Below are 17,887 nucleotides of genomic sequence, written 5' to 3'. Positions count from 1 at the left end.
GTCTGCTGGGAAAACAGTTGAAGTGAGCCTCCAGGGTGACAGGGCCAATTTATATAGTATCTCAAACTTTAAATTTTAGTTTCTCAAGTGTCTACGTGTTTAACTTAATTTTAATTCTTAAGCTCTTCACTGTATATTGTTTTAAATGCATATTTTATTCTTGTGAAAGCTGTCCTAGATGTGCCTTTCGAGCTGGTCTATAACCATAATAAACATATAATCATAGAATCATAGAGTTGGAAGAGACCACAAGGGCCATCCAGTCCAACCCCCTGCCGAGCAGGAAACACCACCAAAGCATTCTTGGCATATGCCTGTCAAGCCTCTGCTTAAAGACCTCCAAAGAAGGAGACTCCACCACACTCTTTGGTAGCAAATTCCACTGCCGAACAGCTCTTACTGTCAGGAAGTTCTTTCTAATGTTTAGGTGGAATCTTCTTTCTTGTAGCTTGAATCCATTGCTCCGTGTCCGCTTCTCTGGAGCAGCAGAAAACAACCTTTCTCCCTCCTCTATATGACATCCTTTTATATATTTGAACATGGCTATCATATCACCCCTTAACCTTCTCTTCTCCAGGCTAAACATGCCCAGCTCCCTAAGCCGTTCCTCATAAGGCATCGTTTCCAGGCCTTTGACCATTTTGGTTGCCCTCTTCTGGACACGTTCCAGCTTTTCAGTATCCTTCTTGAACTGTGGTGCCCAGAACTGGACACAGTACTCCAGGTGAGGTCTGACCAGAGCAGAATACAGTGGTACTATTACTTCCCTTGATCTAGATGCTATTCTCCTATTGATGCAGCCCAGAATTGCATTGGCTTTTTTAGCTGCTGCATCACACTGCTGACTCATGTCAAGTTTGTGGTCTACCAAGACTCCTAGATCCTTTTCACATGTACTGCTCTCAACAAATGGAATAGAAAGCAGAATACAGCAAATGAAACATCTAAAATATCCATACAAAATATGAAGGTCTCGGTATCTCTCTCTCTCTCTCTCCATGGCCTGCATTCCAGCCTCCAGGAGAGCTGGTGGAAAGGTGTGGCCAAGGGAGAGTCTCAAGGGCTGGATAAAGAAGATGGACAGGTGGCCTTGGCCGCCGGATCTGAGGGTCCCTGCTTTTGCTTGTCAGCTTCCCTAGGTTATCTGGTTGGCTACTGTTGGAGAAAGTGTAGGGCTGGAAGAACTTTTGGTCTCTGTTTAAATTTGGGGTGATATCGAATGTTTAGAAACTAAAGTAGGAACATCCCTTGTCATCTGCAGCTTAGCTACCCCAACTATTGTGGTTGTGAAAAGGAAGCCTGCTCTGTGTGAATGAGATATGTAAGCCCTGGTGGCATTCCTAAAGGCTTCTGGGAAGATCAGATACAGCAGATCCTTGATTGACATAGTGCGCATTTGGCAGGATGTGTTTAAACTGCAGCTCTGTATAATTAGCAGCAGCCTTAAGCAAAGAAGCAGAGTGTCTCCAGTCCCCCCTGGCTTATGAAATAGTTCCCAGTTAACCCCTTGGAGCTGCTGCACTGCTATGTGCATTTGAGCGCCTAACATTTGTACAATGTTATCTCTTTGGCTGCTGGCTCTGCAAATTGCACACATTCCAGAAGCGAAGCATTGTTTAGTGTGCTGTGCCTGCAGGCTAACTTCTAAGGAGGCTGCAGATTTTTTGCTCAGCCACATTTGAGAAGTGGGTAGCAGTGATCTTAGTGCCTTTCACTTAAGAAATGTTTTTTTTAATCCTGGTTACAGGTAGGTAGCCGTGTTGGTCTGGATCGAAGTAAAATAAAAAAATTCCTTCAGTACACTGAAGTGTACTGAAGAAGTGTGCATGCACACGAAAGCTCATACCAAAATAAAAACTTAGTTGGTCTTTAAGGTGCTACTGAAGGAATTTTTTTATTTTACTTCGATCCAGACCAACACGGCTACCTACCTGTAACCAGAACTATGGAAGGCACCACATTGAGCCGCATGAAATGGAAGTCCATCAACCTCACCAAGAAACTTGCCCAGGTACAAACTGACATCCTCTTTCTATCTAAATGCAAAAACCTGGACATTGTACCTAAGGGTCTTAGAATTAAGAACCCTCTTCAATCAACTTATCCCACAGAATATGCCAGAAAACTATGCCACACTTTATCTAAGAAACTTCTGAAGAAGTGTGCATGCACACGAAAGCTCATACCAAAATAAAAACTTAGTTGGTCTTTAAGGTGCTACTGAAGGAATTTTTTTATTTTTTTAATCCTAATTGCATTTACTTTAGGTTCTGACAAACCTGTTTGAGATCTCTGAGAGTGTTAAGAGGCATATAAGTAAGAGGTGGTCTGGTTGACTGTGATCTGACTGTCCTGCATTTTGAAGTCCAGGGTATAGGAAGCACATCCCAATCCTGAATAAACAGCTACTATGTTTGCATGATATCATCCATATATTTATATTTCAGGAATAATATAGCACTGCTTGCAACCATGTTGGTTGAACCATGAGGAATGAAGGGCACAAATTGGAAATCCCAACGTTCCAGTTCCTCAGTTAGCTCTTTGCTGCCGGATACTATTTGAGTCTGGCTGGCATTGCAAATGTAAGGAGTGGGGGCAAAAATGGACATGAATAATATCTGACTACCATTAATAACTAGTTTTCCTGTCTGAGGCTGTTTACACATTAGCGGCTTGCAATGCAATGAGGTTGTCCACCCCACCAGTACATTTCAAGCCACTTTCTTACACCTGAGAATGGAAGAGGATGTTTTCCGCCAATGTCCATTACTTGATTTGCTTCCCAGCCCTGAACTCCAGTTCACTGACACTGCCATCTGCACATGCTCAACAACCGCCTGAAATGTACACACTTCAGCTTAACCATGGCTTCTGTTTTCCAATAGGATTGAGGCTGGTTTGAGGGAAAGTGCCTCAAGAAGCTACAGGATGCAAGGGGTCAGGCCAATGTCACCTGCAGCAAGAGTCCACTGGAGGCAAAGCAGGTGGAAATACTAGAGACAGCCTGAGTAGCATCTCACACAAAGGTGCATTTGAGCTTCTGTGGTATCTGTTTATATAAATGTCTGATCACAGTTCATGCCAAGGAGACAGATAGGTTTAAATCCCAACTTGACCATGAAACTGATTGAAATGGCATCACACCCATCCCTCCCCAACTTGGTCTCCTCCATATTTTTTTGGACTACAATTCCCATCAGCCAGCACAGAGCAGAGAAGGTTGGGAAAGGCTAGCTAGCCCTATCTGACTGTCATTCTGAGCATCTCCTTGGAGGAAAAAGTGGGATGCAATTCTAATTAATAATACAGGAACACATGCAGGGTAGAAAGTGCGAGGAAGGCATTTGTAATGCAAATTAGCCTTCTGGTCAACAGAGACTTTACATTTGTATTACAAGGTGAGGAGAGCACTTCATAGCCTTCTCTGAAAACAGCAGCATTGTGTAGGAAGAATCAGCTTGGGCAATCCCATAAATTTTAATTATCTCCATCTGTGAATGCAGATGGAGATATAAATAAATGCAGCATTCACAAAAGGGAACATCCAACTATATAACTCGTATGTGGTCTACTTTGGGGCTTGATGCAGATTCCAAACATTCATCAGAAGGCATCCATTTTTGCTAATGTTAAGTGGCTACGTTTCTAAAGTTAAGCATAGCTCATGAAAAGCAGGTTATTTTAATTATGGAAGAAAGGGCAAGCACACTCCAGTAATATAATACATTTACACAACCAGTTTAAAGGGATGTTGTGTCATCTTAACTTTCATGGGTTCCCTGGGAATTACATGGTGTTTGTTTGAGGTGCTTTTGGGAATTCTGTGTAAGTGACCCACAGTACCCTCGGGGAATCAAAGAGGTTCTAAGCAGAATTTGGCAATGTAAAACAGGATTTTTTGCAGTCTTGCAACTAAAAATGTATTATGCTATTAACAATCATGTAATTACGTATCCTAGCACCAAACTAATAAACAAAATATAGATGTACGTATCCGTAAATGAAGAGGAGGAAAGACACTGGATCATGGTGCTGCAAGAGATCATATCTTATGTAGCCCTTGGCTCCTCTTCTGCGCCACAACATGTAATTTGCACACACAATTTGAATAAAATGAAAATAGTAACCTTTAATATCTAGAATAGAAATTATTGCAGAATAATGCACATAATCCCAGACCTTTAAATGAAAAAGAAAGAAATAGAATTAGGATATGTAGCATTTTATTTTCTGAGAAGGAGGTAATCATCTCTGTAAATCTCTTCCTCTACTGGTATTGCCACATCTTAAGAGTTCAGATTGATGGTGGTGGTTTTGAAAGCATAACAAGCTATAAAATGTATGGTATTAAATGTGTGGAGCTTTTATTTGCCTTGTGGTTTCTGAGCCTTCTGGAAGACACTAACATTGTGTATTCTCCATATTCTTTATACCCATGCCAGATTTGATTCTGGCTATCCATTGACACAAAATCTTGCCACTGGCTTTTCGATTGCTGTCCTTTGTCCCTTCCTTGCACTCCAAAGTTGACTCCCAGTTGGTTATCAATACATCTAAGAACTTCCTCACCCAATTATTCGGCTGTCAGTAATTATGCCTTTTGCAATATAAAAGGTCCCTTGTCTACTGCATCTCTACCAATTATCAGTACCCATATGTGAGAAGATGTGTAATGAATGAGCAAACATATGTCAAGGAGAATGTGGGGCAGAACGGAAGGATCTAGCTATGAAGGGGAGCTCTTGCCTTCAGGCCCTGCTTTGGGCTTCATGGGCATCTGCTAGGCCACTATGGGAAACCGAATGCAGGACCAGATGGGTCTTGGCTATTCTTATATGGTTAGATTCTCCAGGCATTTGTGCCAGAGGTTTTGAAAACCTGTTCTGGGGTCCTATGCAGAGCTAACCCTGTTCACATGCTGAATACATGGAATAATCATCTCATGAGGCAGGAGACTGTAGCTGTGCATACCCACCGCCATGTCCCCATATGCCAGAGGAATGGTGGGAAGAAGGCCAAGAGCTAAGAGCCCAGGGAGTGAAAACTCTCCAGGTGTCCCTATTTTCCAGAGACATCCCTGATTTAGAGAAGCCATCCCGGTTTCTGATTTGATCCCAGAATGTCTCACTTTTCCTTAAGATGTCCCATTTTCATTGGAGAAATGTTGCAGGGTATGGAGTTTTCTGACCCCAGATCCATCTGTAGTGTATAGGGATTATTATTATTTTATGCTTAATGTTTTATTATGCTTTCATATGTGTTGGAAGCTGCCCTGCATGGCTGGGACAACCCAATCAGATGGGTGGGGTATAAATAGTAAAATTATCATTATGGAATGGGATGTCCCTATTTTTATCTGAGAAATGTTGGAGGGTATGGAAGTGGTGGTGGGAAAACAATGAGTGGTCAGAGGGAGAAGGCTGGGAAGAGGAGGTATTGGAAGCTGAAGGGGAAACAGGACTTAGTGGAAAGAGAGAAGTCCAGAATCAGAGGCATAAACTGAAGCAGGCAAGTGGGAGGAAGGAGGGAGGGAGGCCAAGAGACACAGATGAGTCAGGCTGGTGAAGAGTCAGGAGTGTCTTGCAACAAGCTCCGTCCCACAAGAGGCGTGAAAAGGGCAGAGGAGAGGTTGAGTTGTCAGTAAGCTACACTGCTACAGACATCAGGGCCGGCTCTAGGTAGAGCCCCGGTGGCGCGGTGCGCCAGGGCGCCGGGCCAATAGGTGGGGCGCTGTGCAGCGAAGCCGCGTGGAAACCATGCTGCGCCCTGCAGGGGCGCCAGAGCGATCTCCGCCCCTCAGCGCTAGGGTGCCCGACCTGCTCGAGACTGCCCTGACAGACATGGTCCCTAACTGCCACTGAACCCTGGGGTGGGGGGTGGGTTGGTGCTGCATATAGGCATGAGCCAAACGTACACCTCTCTTATGTCATTCAATTATTGTTAAAATTTCCTCCCCCCCCTTTTTTGAGTTTCAAACTTCTGAGCAAATTAGGAATGTGCAAGCAACTGCAGCATCCTGGTGCTGTGGTGAATCCTGTGTGGATCAGCTGCACAGACCTCCCTCCCAGTCCCAGGCATCCTCTCCCCTGGGACTCCCCTTCACCCAAATGCACAAAATAGGGAGACTCATCAGATTTCAGAAGTCATCACCAATTCAGCTCAATGCCTTTTCCCCATCCATGTGAGAATCCAGATAGGAAAGGGCTTTGCAGGGCATCGTTTTTGCTCCAGTGGACCCCTCCCCATCTCCCCAAATCCCCTTCCTCTCTAGGAATCTAGTCCAGTTCATTTTAAGCCACAGAGAGAGCCAAGCTTTGGGATAAGAAGATCTCTCTGCATCTCTTTCAAAGCAGGAGCCAAAGAGGAAATGCCTGCTACACACACAGATGGCAGTGGCAACGAAGGGCAAGGCAGCAACGCAAATCAATTTGGCAGGAACCTAAGAGGTTTGGACCCAGAGCAGACCCAAATGCTGGCGTAGCTCAATCAATAGGGGGAGCACAACACTATATTTGGCAATCTTTTATATCATTGCAAATGTTAACTTACTGTAGGCTGCAGTCCTAAATAATCGTACTTCCATGGGAGCAAGTCCCATTGAACTGTTAAAGAGACACGTACAGGATGGCACACTTAGGCAATACCAACTTACTTGGTAGGAAGCCTCATTGAACTCACTGAGACTTACTTCTGAATAATCATGCACAGGATTTGGTTGCATGATATCTCCCTGATCGGTGGGTCTATGCAGCCACAGTGTTGAAGACTCATTCATTTCATGCATGGATAGAAGCTTCTTGAAAGGGTGAATTGCATGGACATATTGGACAAGGCAATGATTGCTTTTAGTTAATACATAGATTATCTAACCAAAATTTAATGGAGGGGGTGTTTCTTACTGGAAAAATTCAACAGAAGCATTTTGGATACCGCATCAAGTCAAAGTCATATCAGAAGGATAATGAAGCTAATGCCAGCAATTTTGCTAATACTACATCATTGCTGTGCTTTTGGCTTTTCAAGCTAGCTGTTTTTACTTTTGTGAAAGCTAAGGTCTCCCTAGAACTGCCGCATGAATGCACTGGCCCTTGATCCATTGGACAGCACATATGCCAAGTTTGTTTAGTTCAGAAGACAAAAGAACATCAGTAAGACCGTTAGCATATTTATGAACAGAGAGAAAAAGGTTTTCAGGCTTTGCCTGGTGGTTTGGCCAACGGGGTATTGCCCAAGCATCTGGAAAGACCAAGCCAGCCTCTGCTACTGAAGCAAATGCTGCACTTTAGAGATGCTCTCTTTCCATTCAGAACATCTTCTTACAGAGAAATCCTAACCCCAGCTGGTCAGGAGGGGGGTGTAGTGGAACAGCACATCCACTGCCATATCTGCTCACACCAGTCAGGTCAAAAGCTGCTGGGGGGGCAGGGGGCAGGCAAAACCCTGCTTTATGCTATACCAGCCTGATCCCCTCAAATAATGACAGTGGAGCGGTGCTGCCTCAGCCCTGCCGGGGAACTCCCCGTTTTTAGACCTTCAGCAGGATACTGCCAGTGGGATCGAGTAGAAAAAGGGGAGGCTTAATGCTGGGGCAGTGGTGATAGGTAGAGGTAGAGGCCAGGGAAGGTAGGTCAGGGGTTCAGAGTGCAGCCTTAGAGACAAGGATAGGCAATGGGAAAGACCAGGGGTCAGCAACCTTTTTCAGCCATGGGCTGGTCCACCGTCCCTCAAACCATGTGGGGGGCCAGAGACTATATTTTGAAATAATAATAATTAATACTACTAATAATAATTTATTATTTATACCCCGCCCATTCCTATGCATTTTAAATAAAAGGACACATTCTATTCATGTAAAAACACACTGATTCCCGGACCGTTAGCAGACTGGATTGAGGCGGCCTTAGGTTGCCCACACCTGGAAAAGACACTTTCTCCAATTTCATGTATGTGCAGTGTAGCAAAGCAATATTGTGGTTGGAAACAGCAACCATGAGGAGCAGCAATATAAGCTACAGGGCAGTGGGAAGTCAAGGGAAATGGCAAAGAATTAGCAGCCTGGTCAGAGAAGCTCATTGGGCCATTTACAAAGCTCATACTTATTAGGTAATAGAGATCTGTGAGCTCACGAGAGAGCTGATACACATAAACGTTTCATGGCTGGATTCATTATAGCAGAGGTTTTCAACTTTTTTGAGTCCATGGCTCCCTTGACCAACTACATTCTTTCTGCAGCACCCCTGGGAGGCTCAGGAGCCCGGTTATGTCCCCTCTTGCCTGCCGAGCTGGCAGCTTCTCACCCTTTTTCGGGTGAGGAGTGTTCCTTCAGCCTCCTCTGTCCTCCAAGCAGCCACTGCTGCCCCCCCTGGTCTCCTGCCCCTGCCCTGCTCCAAAGAGAAGCGCCTCCTCCCCCTGCCTCACAGGGGCCTCAGAAGAGGACACCCCCAGCCTTAGGAAACAGATCTCACCAAGCCTTCCTTCCAAGAACCAAAAAAGTTTCTCCCAGCAGGGCTGATGCAGTCTGATTTCTAATTTATTTCATTTCAAGGTTACTTCTACCAAACCAATCTCTTCCAGTTCTCTCCAGTTGGATCTTCTAACAAGACATCTCACCTAAGAACAGGGGCACTTTTTTGCTTCTGTGCAGATTCTGATGCAACCTTGTTGTAGTGGAAATACAGAAGACTAAGCAGAGATGTCACCTTGCCAACAAAGGTCCGTATAGTTAAAACTATGGTTTTCCCAGTAGTGATGTATGGAAGTGAGAGCTCGACCATAAAGAAGGCTGGTCGCCGAAGAATTGATGCTTTTGAATTATGGTGCTGGAGGAGACTCTTGAGAGTCCCATGGACTGCAAGAAGATCAAACCTATCCATTCTGAAGGAAATCAGCCCTGAGTGCTCACTGGAAGGACAGATCCTGAAGCTGAGGCTCCAATACTTTGGCCACCTCATGAGAAGAGAAGACTCCCTGGAAAAGACCCTGATGTTGGGAAAGATGGAGGGCACAAGGAGAAGGGGACGACAGAGGACAAGATGGCTGGACAGTGTTCTTGAAGCTACAAACATGAGTTTGACAGGAGTGCCTGGCGTGCTCTGGTCCATGGGGTCACAAAGAGTCGGACACGACTAAACAACTAAACAACAACAATTGTGATCCCAAGGAGTTAGGTGACATTTTCCTTTCCCTTTAGCATCCCTGGCTTAAGATCTGCTGATAGCCTGTGTTCCACACACCTGTGTCAGGAGTCTCGTGTGTTGTAAGTGTTGACTGGATGCCCAGTTGCAGGGAATGGGAGGCTCTCAGCTACACTGTAGTGATTACATCCTGGGAGTCTGGGCTGAATGCCAGGTGTACCCAATTATAGCAGAGCTGGCTATAAAGGTTGTGTGTGGGAGGGGCTCAGGGGGCTTCTCCGCAGATCAAGGTACCTGATGTTGCAGGGCTGAAGGTCGGGGTCTCTCCTGCTGCTCTATTCTGGAGCCCCAGGCAGCTGGTGGAGAGATTGGGTAGCTCCTGTTAGGTATGTTTTATGTTGTGTTCTGCATGTCTGCTATTTGTTTGTTAACCTTATACAAATAAAACTGCTCTTCCTTCACCCACTGGTGTGGTTATTGCCTCCAGATCAGGGAAAGAACCATGCCCTTTGGCAGAACACCTGTCTACTTTCAACTTTTCAAAACACTGCACAAACTAAAACACAGCAATCCCAAACCCATCTCCAAATTTTGTGATGCAGTTTTCCAATCCAACAGCATGTACACAAATGCATAAATTAGGGGAATGTATGCATAAAAGGGACGTGGGTGGTGCTGTGGGTTAAACCACTGAGCCAAGGCTTGCTGATCAGGTGATTGGCAGTTTGAATCCCCATGATGGGGTGAGCTCCCGTTGCTTGGTCCCAGCTCCTGCCAACCTAGCAGTTCAAAAGCATGTCAAACATAGCTGCCAAGTTTTCGCTTTTCTCGCGAGGAAGCCTATTCAGCATAAGGGAAAATCCCTGTAAAAAAGGGATAACTTGGCAGCTATGATGTCAAAGTGCAAGTAGATAAATAGGTATCGCTACAGTGGGAAGGTAAACAGCGTTTCCGTGCGCTGCTCTGGTTCGCCAGAAGTGGCTTTGTCATGCTGGCCACATGACCTGGAAGCTGTATGCCGGCTCCCTCGGCCAATAATGCGAGATGAGCGCTGCAACCCCAGAGTCGGTCACGACTGGACCTAATGGTCAGGGGTAATTCTTACAATAGCCTTGTAAAGTACAATTATTCCTAATACTGTGGATGGAATGCTTTGGCTGAAATAACTATTGTCTCTCTGAGGTTGACAGGAGGTTTGTGGTTGACAGGAGTTTTGGGCTGGGAACGATACATTTGAATCACACTTCTCCTCTGCTGAAAAAGGGATCCTTGGAACTGTAGTTTACCCCTCACAGAGCTACAGTTCCCAACACCCTTAAATTACTGTTCTCAGTGTGCTACCAACCCTACCCTGGAATCTGCCCCTGGGAAATATGATGGTAACACTTATGGTAAGTCATACACTGAACCCACTTTTAAAATGGCGCGAAAATATTCTTGAGTGCAGGACATAACACGTTTAGAAGTGAGCACTAATATTTCATTATTCAAGGAAACTATTTGGAAAAGGAGCATGGCCAATGTGCTTTAAGAACTACAAATATGTGCCTCAAACCCACTACGATGTATTTAAATATCAATTCAAACAGCCGTTTTGCTGCTCTATAATCTGCTCACAGCTGCAAGAGATCTGGGAGGAAGACAGCTGCGATTCAGCTTGTAACACATTTGTTACTCAGTTTCCAAGGTTGCCATTGGGAGTTTTGACATGTGTCCTTCTATTAGGAGAGTTAGTATGCCTGATTCATTACTAGTACAGAGCCATCACTGTGATACAGTTCAGTCCTTAAGGTACCATTTCCCCAGGAGGGCTTTGGAGGACAGCAGATGACAAATAATGAGCAGACCTGGGTTTATTAATTCTAAGGTTCATTTTAAATTGGGAAGGTGAAGAATATTCTCTTCTTCCTCTCCACACACCTTGTCTAAATGTTTAGACTGCAAGGAACCTGACATGTCTTTTTTTGCTGCTGTACTACATACTATAAAGTGCCTTCTGACACAAATGGTGCTATATATAAATAAGAACATGCTTACTGGAACAGATGCAGTTTTACAAATAAGCATACCACAACAGTTCTTTCACTACAATTCCAAGCATTTCTCCCTACTTCTCTGAACCCTCGGTTCCCCTGATTTAGGGGGAGAGGGGAGTATATTGAAATCAGATGGTATAAACATTCCCACAACTGGTATCTGTTCCAAAAACATGTTGATGAAAAAATACATCCGATGTCTGCAACCCTCAAGGTTACAGCATCCGGGAGCAGCCACAATAAGGGGGAGATGATAAAAGGGAAGGGGGACCCTTTGCCATTCACTGTGGCCCTATCTGCACAACACATGTTAAAGCAGAATTAGTCTCCATTTTCTTTTCTCATCGTTGTTGTGTTTTTTACAGCGCGTTTTTACTGTTTAAAAGGAAAGCTTGACAATGAGGCAATGTATACTGAAATCTCACAAACCAGAGAAGTGGCTACATAAGCTGCTGAGGAAGGGTCCTATGTAGCTCCTTGCCCCTTCCCAGCCATGACAAGCAAAATCAGAAACTTCATAAATTGTGTTTTTATTTTGTATTTTTATCTTGTGAACCACCCTGAAATCTGCAGATACAAAGTTAATAAATACAACAAAACAACAACAACAAATGTAACAAAATAAATGATGCCGAATTAGTGATCAAAGTAAGGTAGCCTTGAATGAAATCCAAAAGCTCCACCTCTTCCCAAGTCATGCCACACACCCCAGCATTCTGAAAGTAAGCTAAGGCGCTGTAACAATAGTACGATGTAGTGGTTAGACTGAGGCGCCACCCAGAGAAGGAGCTAGCTGCTCCGGTGCTGTGCACCTGGGGGCGGGGCAAGCATCCCCGGGGGGTGCGGCGATGTCACCCCCCCTCAGGGATGGCACCTGGCTGGACTACACCTACCGCATCCCCCTTCCTCTGCCAGTGGCGCCACCTGCACTCTACGTTTCAACCAGTATCATACCATTTTAAGTAGGTGTGGCTTCCCCCAAAGACTCCTGGGAACTGCAGCTTGTTAAGGCGGCTGAGGTGTGTTACGAGAAGACCCCATTCCCCTCACCAAGCTACAATTCTCAATTCCTTTTCCCAGGTAACTCTGCAAATTGTAGCTCGGTGAGGGGAGGGGTGCCTCAGCACCTTTAACAAACTACACTTCCCATGATGCTTTGGGGAAGTCATGATTGTTTAAAGTGGTATAACACTGCCTAAAATGCATGGTGTACATGGGCCAGTGTTCAAGCTCCCTGTCATAAGATAGTGTGGAAGTTGACTAATAAGATGTTCCTTTCCAACACAGGACTAAAAGCAAAGCCAGCTCAACTGATCATAGTCACCTCCTGGGAGAACACAACACCCAAATATCTTACCCTGCTGTCCTCTTGTATCTCCCAGTCACTAGAGAAGGCCATGGAATGCTGTGCTTGAGTGCAGTTGGAAAACTGGAAGAGGCTCGAAAACATCCGTCTGTTTTCTTGGGTATCTGGAAATATTGCATCCTGGAAATTTACTCCATGTGGAAGGAGGTTATAATTCTCATCCATTCTGAAAAAGAAAACCAAGGATAAACAGTAAGTAACTTGCAGCACAAGTCATCCATCTCTAGATAGTCTAATGAGCGCTTTATTTCAAGAGATTGACTTTCGGCAAGGCACACACTGCCCTGGTTGACACATCATGATAATCCATTATGACTGAAACCATGGTTTATTGTGAATGTGTATCTCCCACCCCTCTCTGTGCAGGGTCTGCTGTGTCACCCAACCCAAATTGTTTTCTTCCTGATTTATTTCTGTTTTGCACCTGGTGGTTTGCTTGAAACTAACACAACACAGTCCAGGTTCAGGTGAGAAGTGGTCTGACAGTTCCACCATTGGTTGGTCTGACAGTTCCACCATCGGTTCCCCCATAAGCTGACACACAGCCGGTGGGTCGAGTGTCCTGGGCCAGGAGTCAGATTCAGCTGCTGAGCAGCAGCTGGAAGGAGCAGAAGGCGAAGTGACTCCACCTGCTGCTGATCAGCTGCAGCCTTCTTGCTCCTGATGAGAACCAGCTGGCTCCATCTTTCTTAAGCAGGGTTTCTAGCCTCAGTCAGTTGCTGGAAACAACTTTCGTTCTTCCTGGCCAGACCTTGCTGCTTCTTGCTTCTCGTAACCTTGGACCCTCAGCTTTCTTGACCCCCGGATCACCTGACTACATGAACTGAGATACTCCTGACCTTTGGACTGGACTGGGCCTTGCATACGGACTCTGCCACCAGGCGAGTACCTCCCTGAGACTACAACACCCACTAACAAATCAGAGGGAATGCTTATTCATTAGCCAACATGAATCTCTCCACAAAGAAATCTGTTGTGTATTATCTAGTTGAGATTCCTGCATTGCTGTGGTTGGACTAGATGACCCTCGGATGTCCCTTCTAAGTATACAATTCTCTGATTATGTGAAATAAGGATGATGATCCAATAAACAGGCAGTCTGGGATCAGCCAGTGGTGGCTTACTGTTTTTAGATGCCCGGTTGCAAAACTCTGTCATGGAACATCTCAAACTACAATTAAAGAACACATTCATCACCTCAGATAATCTTTAAAAGGAAATGCTGCTGTTGAGTCACCAGGCATCACAAACACAGAATTCCATGTGTGAGCAAGAGCTGCTTTACGTGGATAACCATCTAGTTACTGTCTTTTCCTTTCACTGCAGTCTACAAGAATTTCAGGAATTGTGTTTTCGTCCACTGATCTGTTGGCTAACTTGCAACAGTTGCGTAGCAGAGAGGGTTTGGACAGATGACGCTCAGCAGGTGAAAAAAGAAAAGAAACCAACCAGGCACCTGTTTTAATTCATCCTTTTACACAACCATCGGAGAGACAGGAGTCCTGTCTTCCTTTGCAGCTGATCACCACAGTAGAAATGGTTTGGTGGGAAGTTGCGATTCACGTAGCTTGCTGAAGGACAAGCCCAGTCATGGGGTCCTACATTCCTTTCCAAACCAATAAAAACCCTGCATGGGTTGACCAACTGTGACATAACATCTGCCATGTGCTGGCAGTCACAGAACCATTTCCCAGAGTCAGCTTATGTATTGAAATACTGCATCTCCACTGGCCCATTAATAAACGCAGGATAAGGAAATTAAAATTAGCAAGGTTTGCCACCTTGGGCTCCTTTGGGAGAAAGGGTGGGTTATAATAAATTTAATGAATACATAATAAATACAATCTAAGTATACAATCTTCCTAGGAGAACAAGAAGTATACTGTACTGAGCTTAAGTTTGAAGTGAAATATATGATGAATACAACAACTTTTTGAGACTGACCATTTTTAAATGTTTCCCAGACACAAAAAACTACAACTGTACTAAACAAACTTGAATAAGTTGTATTTATTAAATACTCTCTCACGCAATGATAACACTGAAATGAATTTATAACAAGAGAAGTCTTGTGTCCCAAGCCTGCTTTTGTTAGCCTTAAGCACTGGAAATCCTTATTGTAATGGTGTGGAACTACGATGGTGGTGTCGAATTCAGTACAGTTAGCAAAGAGACAGGAGACGTTCCCTTTGCAGCTGATCACCTCATTTGAAACAGTTTCATAAAACAATTACACTCGGCACATGTTCAAAGGCACACTTCACCTGCTCAAAGACACCCATTTACTCACACTTAGTTTAAGGCAAGCTGAAGTGACTTGCCTAGACTGGTCCTGACAGCCAAAACTTCCTAATCTTCTGACCTATTTTTTTTAATTGTTTCTATAGGCAAGTTGGGTAAGGAGAGCAAAATGGTGGATTCTTGTGGATCTCATTTATATCCTATAAAATTTGCAGTATAAATCTTTAATCCCATTTTATCCTCCCAAAAAGCCAGGGAGTTAGGTAAGGCTGAGAGTAAGCAAGTGGGGTCAAGCAGTGGGCACATCCAGGGTGCCTATTGCCCCCCCTCCCCTGGGAAGCTCACCGGGTAAACATGAGCCAGACACAATATTTCAGCCTGGCCTATCTCACAGGGTTGCTGTGGCCATTTCAGCAGAGGGGATGATACCCCCTTGATCTCTTGGGAGGAAAAGTGGGATATCTGTATTCATAGTTAAGTACATCCATAAATAAACCAAATGGTGGCTGGACATGGAGAGCCATGGAGAGATCAGCTCTGCATCTCACATGGCATGAGATGCAAACTAAAGTGGTAAAAGCAGAGTCTGTCACACAAGAGGACAGTTGTGCATATCCTATTTTGGAATGCTCCATTATGTTTTTAAAAAACAAACACCTCACTACCTGTAGTAAAACTTGACCCTCGAGGAGAAAGACAGAGCTCTCCCTGGTATGTTGGCTTTATTACACACAAAGAGCTGTTTACACATAGAAATGTTTAAAAATTGCAACACCCCAACACACACACACACCTGCAGCTTGAAGTGGCCCAGTCCATCATTCTATCACCTTGCCCTGCGCAATATGGTCATAGTTCTAACTCACCATGCATGTGTCCTCCCCCACCCCCGTCAAGCCACTCTCTCAGCCCCCCATTTCCAACGCAGAGATGATATTGATCGGCCTTACAGGGTTGTTGTAAGGACTACTGCAACAAGGTATGTGAGGTGTTTTTAACATTCTAGAGCGCTACCAACATGCCCAGCATTAGTAATATTAAATCCATGTGTCATTTAGCAACATTAGGCAACATTATCTTTTTAACATCATTATTACTACCATATTAATTATTATGAGGTATTGGTGAGTTTTCTAGGGGTACTCACCTGAGGAAGAAGAAGTAGGAGTAATCCTGCATGACTGTGTGAGAGTGGCAGGAGAAATATCCCAGTCCTGTCAGGTTGAGCCGGGATCCCGCAGGGACTTCCAGCATGCTTCCCCAGGCCTGATCACAGAGCATCTCAATCTCGGCTGAGTAAAAGAGCCCCCCTTCTGGGGCTTCATATTGCCAGGGCAAATAGTTGAACATGCTGTACATATCCTGATGCAGCGCCAAGACTTTGGCATAGACGATGATTTCTGCCAGCTCAGCCCTGCAGCTCTCGCTGAGGGGTCTCCACTCTGACGGCAGCTGACAGCCCAGGCTGGGACTGAGCCGGTTCCCAAGGCACAGGAGCAAGAGCAGCCGGATTTGCAGCATGATGGATTAGAGAGGAGGCGGATGCAGGCTTCGCACACTGGATGCTAAAAGTTTCCCCTGTGCCTTTTTTTTAAAAAAAAAAACGCAGCACACTCACAAAACCTGAGGCTAGGTTTATGAAACAAGATCCCTATGAAATGAATCAACAGATTGGCAAGAAGCTGGGGCCTAAGGCTCATCAGTGGCTCAGATTTTGCCCAATAGGAGAAGTTCTTCAAAGGGAGGGAGGAGCAGTAACCAGAGAAAGGAGAGTTCTGCTGTATACACACTCTCACTTGAGCAGCAAACTGTTGCAGTAGCTGCAGCAGAGTTAGAGGTGCAGGGCATCTGCATGACCAAACTTAATACTGTAAACTCCCGGAGCCAAGGGCTAGGAAATAATTCTGCCCTGCTTGTGCAACTGAAAAGAAAGGGAAGTTTCCAACAGCAGAAGAGCATCTTGTGAAGCTGCTTGTTGGGTAGTGTTCATCACCATCCTATTTATATATTCATCACCATCTTGTAGCACTTAAGCTCTAAGCACCGTATGCCCGTGAAAAGAAGTCAGGACCTGCTGACAGGCTGTCAGAGTGACAGGGATGGATGAGAAGCAGAAAGAGAGGGAGGCCAGAGAAAGCCATTTGGACAAAGACGCAGTTTCAGACACTGCTTTAAAAACAGAAGAGGCAAGGTGATGATGATGCACAGTTAGGAGTCAGCAAGGGAGATGGAATTGCATTGATTGCCCAACCATGTCACAAATTTCATGAGCAAAACGTTGCTGGAATTGGGGATGGGTAGAGTCCAAGGTTTGATGGTTCAGTGGTTCCGTTCAGATGTTTTTTGAATTATGACGGCTGTGTCAGTCCTAAGCACTGGCCATGCTAGCTAACTGGAACTGACAGTGGGTTGCAACTATTTAAAAATACAGTATTAAAAACAGTTACAACAGGTTGCAATCAAGAGAATAAGGTGGGTCCCAAAATATATATATTGCAGATGCCAAAGGTCCAGCAGCATCTGGCAACGTGGTGGGCTAATTCTTATGTGTATTGCAGGGGTATGTAAGAAAAAAATGAGATCTCTCTCTCTCTCTCCTCCCCCCCCCCACCCAAAGCTTTGTTGCTGAAACAAGTGCAAAAGACCTAAATGCATTGTGGAATGAAGTTTTGTTCACAAGATTATAAAATGGAATCTTCTTCATCAAAATACATTTGTTTCTCCTTAAGATGGCCCCAGAACCCTCTGATATCTACGGAGCTATCTCCGCAGCACATATAGAGCAGACCATACTGTTTCCTTCCCTGACCCCCATGTTAACCAGGGATCCTAGGAGAAACTCCTTGAAAGGCTTTGAGAAGAGCCCTGCAGCATTAGACCAAAGGTCATTTGGCCCAGCATCCTGTTCCCATTTGGCTGCCCTCCCCTAAGGCATGTGCAGAAGCCATTTGGATTGGCAGTTGATTCTTACTCCATTACTGTTGAAAGGAAAGTCTCTTCCACTCTGTTTCTATCAGCAGCCAGCAAGATGCCTCTGTGCCCTAGCCAGCAAAACAGGAATGTGGCTGCCTCCTCTGGTTTGTCCCTTGCATCTGGCATTCAATAGT

At 44.9% G+C, this 17,887-nt stretch overlaps 1 protein-coding gene across 1 annotated transcript in view; it reads right to left on the bottom strand.

Moving 5' to 3' along the window:
• CCDC3 (coiled-coil domain containing 3) overlaps nt 1-16,454 on the bottom strand; it is a 56,204-nt gene extending 39,750 nt beyond the window's left edge. The window contains exons 1-2 of the mRNA XM_035127661.3: nt 15,928-16,454; nt 12,531-12,705 (exon numbers count right to left, since the gene is read on the bottom strand). Of these exons, the coding sequence (XP_034983552.1) occupies nt 12,531-12,705; nt 15,928-16,301 (549 nt within the window). The 5' untranslated portion in view covers nt 16,302-16,454. The remainder of the gene's footprint in view (nt 1-12,530; nt 12,706-15,927) is intronic.
• Nucleotides 16,455-17,887: the final 1,433 nt, after the last annotated feature.

This window comes from Zootoca vivipara, chromosome 9, assembly GCF_965207765.1.
Source record: "Zootoca vivipara chromosome 9, rZooViv2.hap1.1, whole genome shotgun sequence".
NCBI classification, from domain to species: Eukaryota; Metazoa; Chordata; class Lepidosauria; order Squamata; family Lacertidae; genus Zootoca; species Zootoca vivipara.
This window is presented reverse-complemented; position numbering and strand designations above follow the sequence as displayed.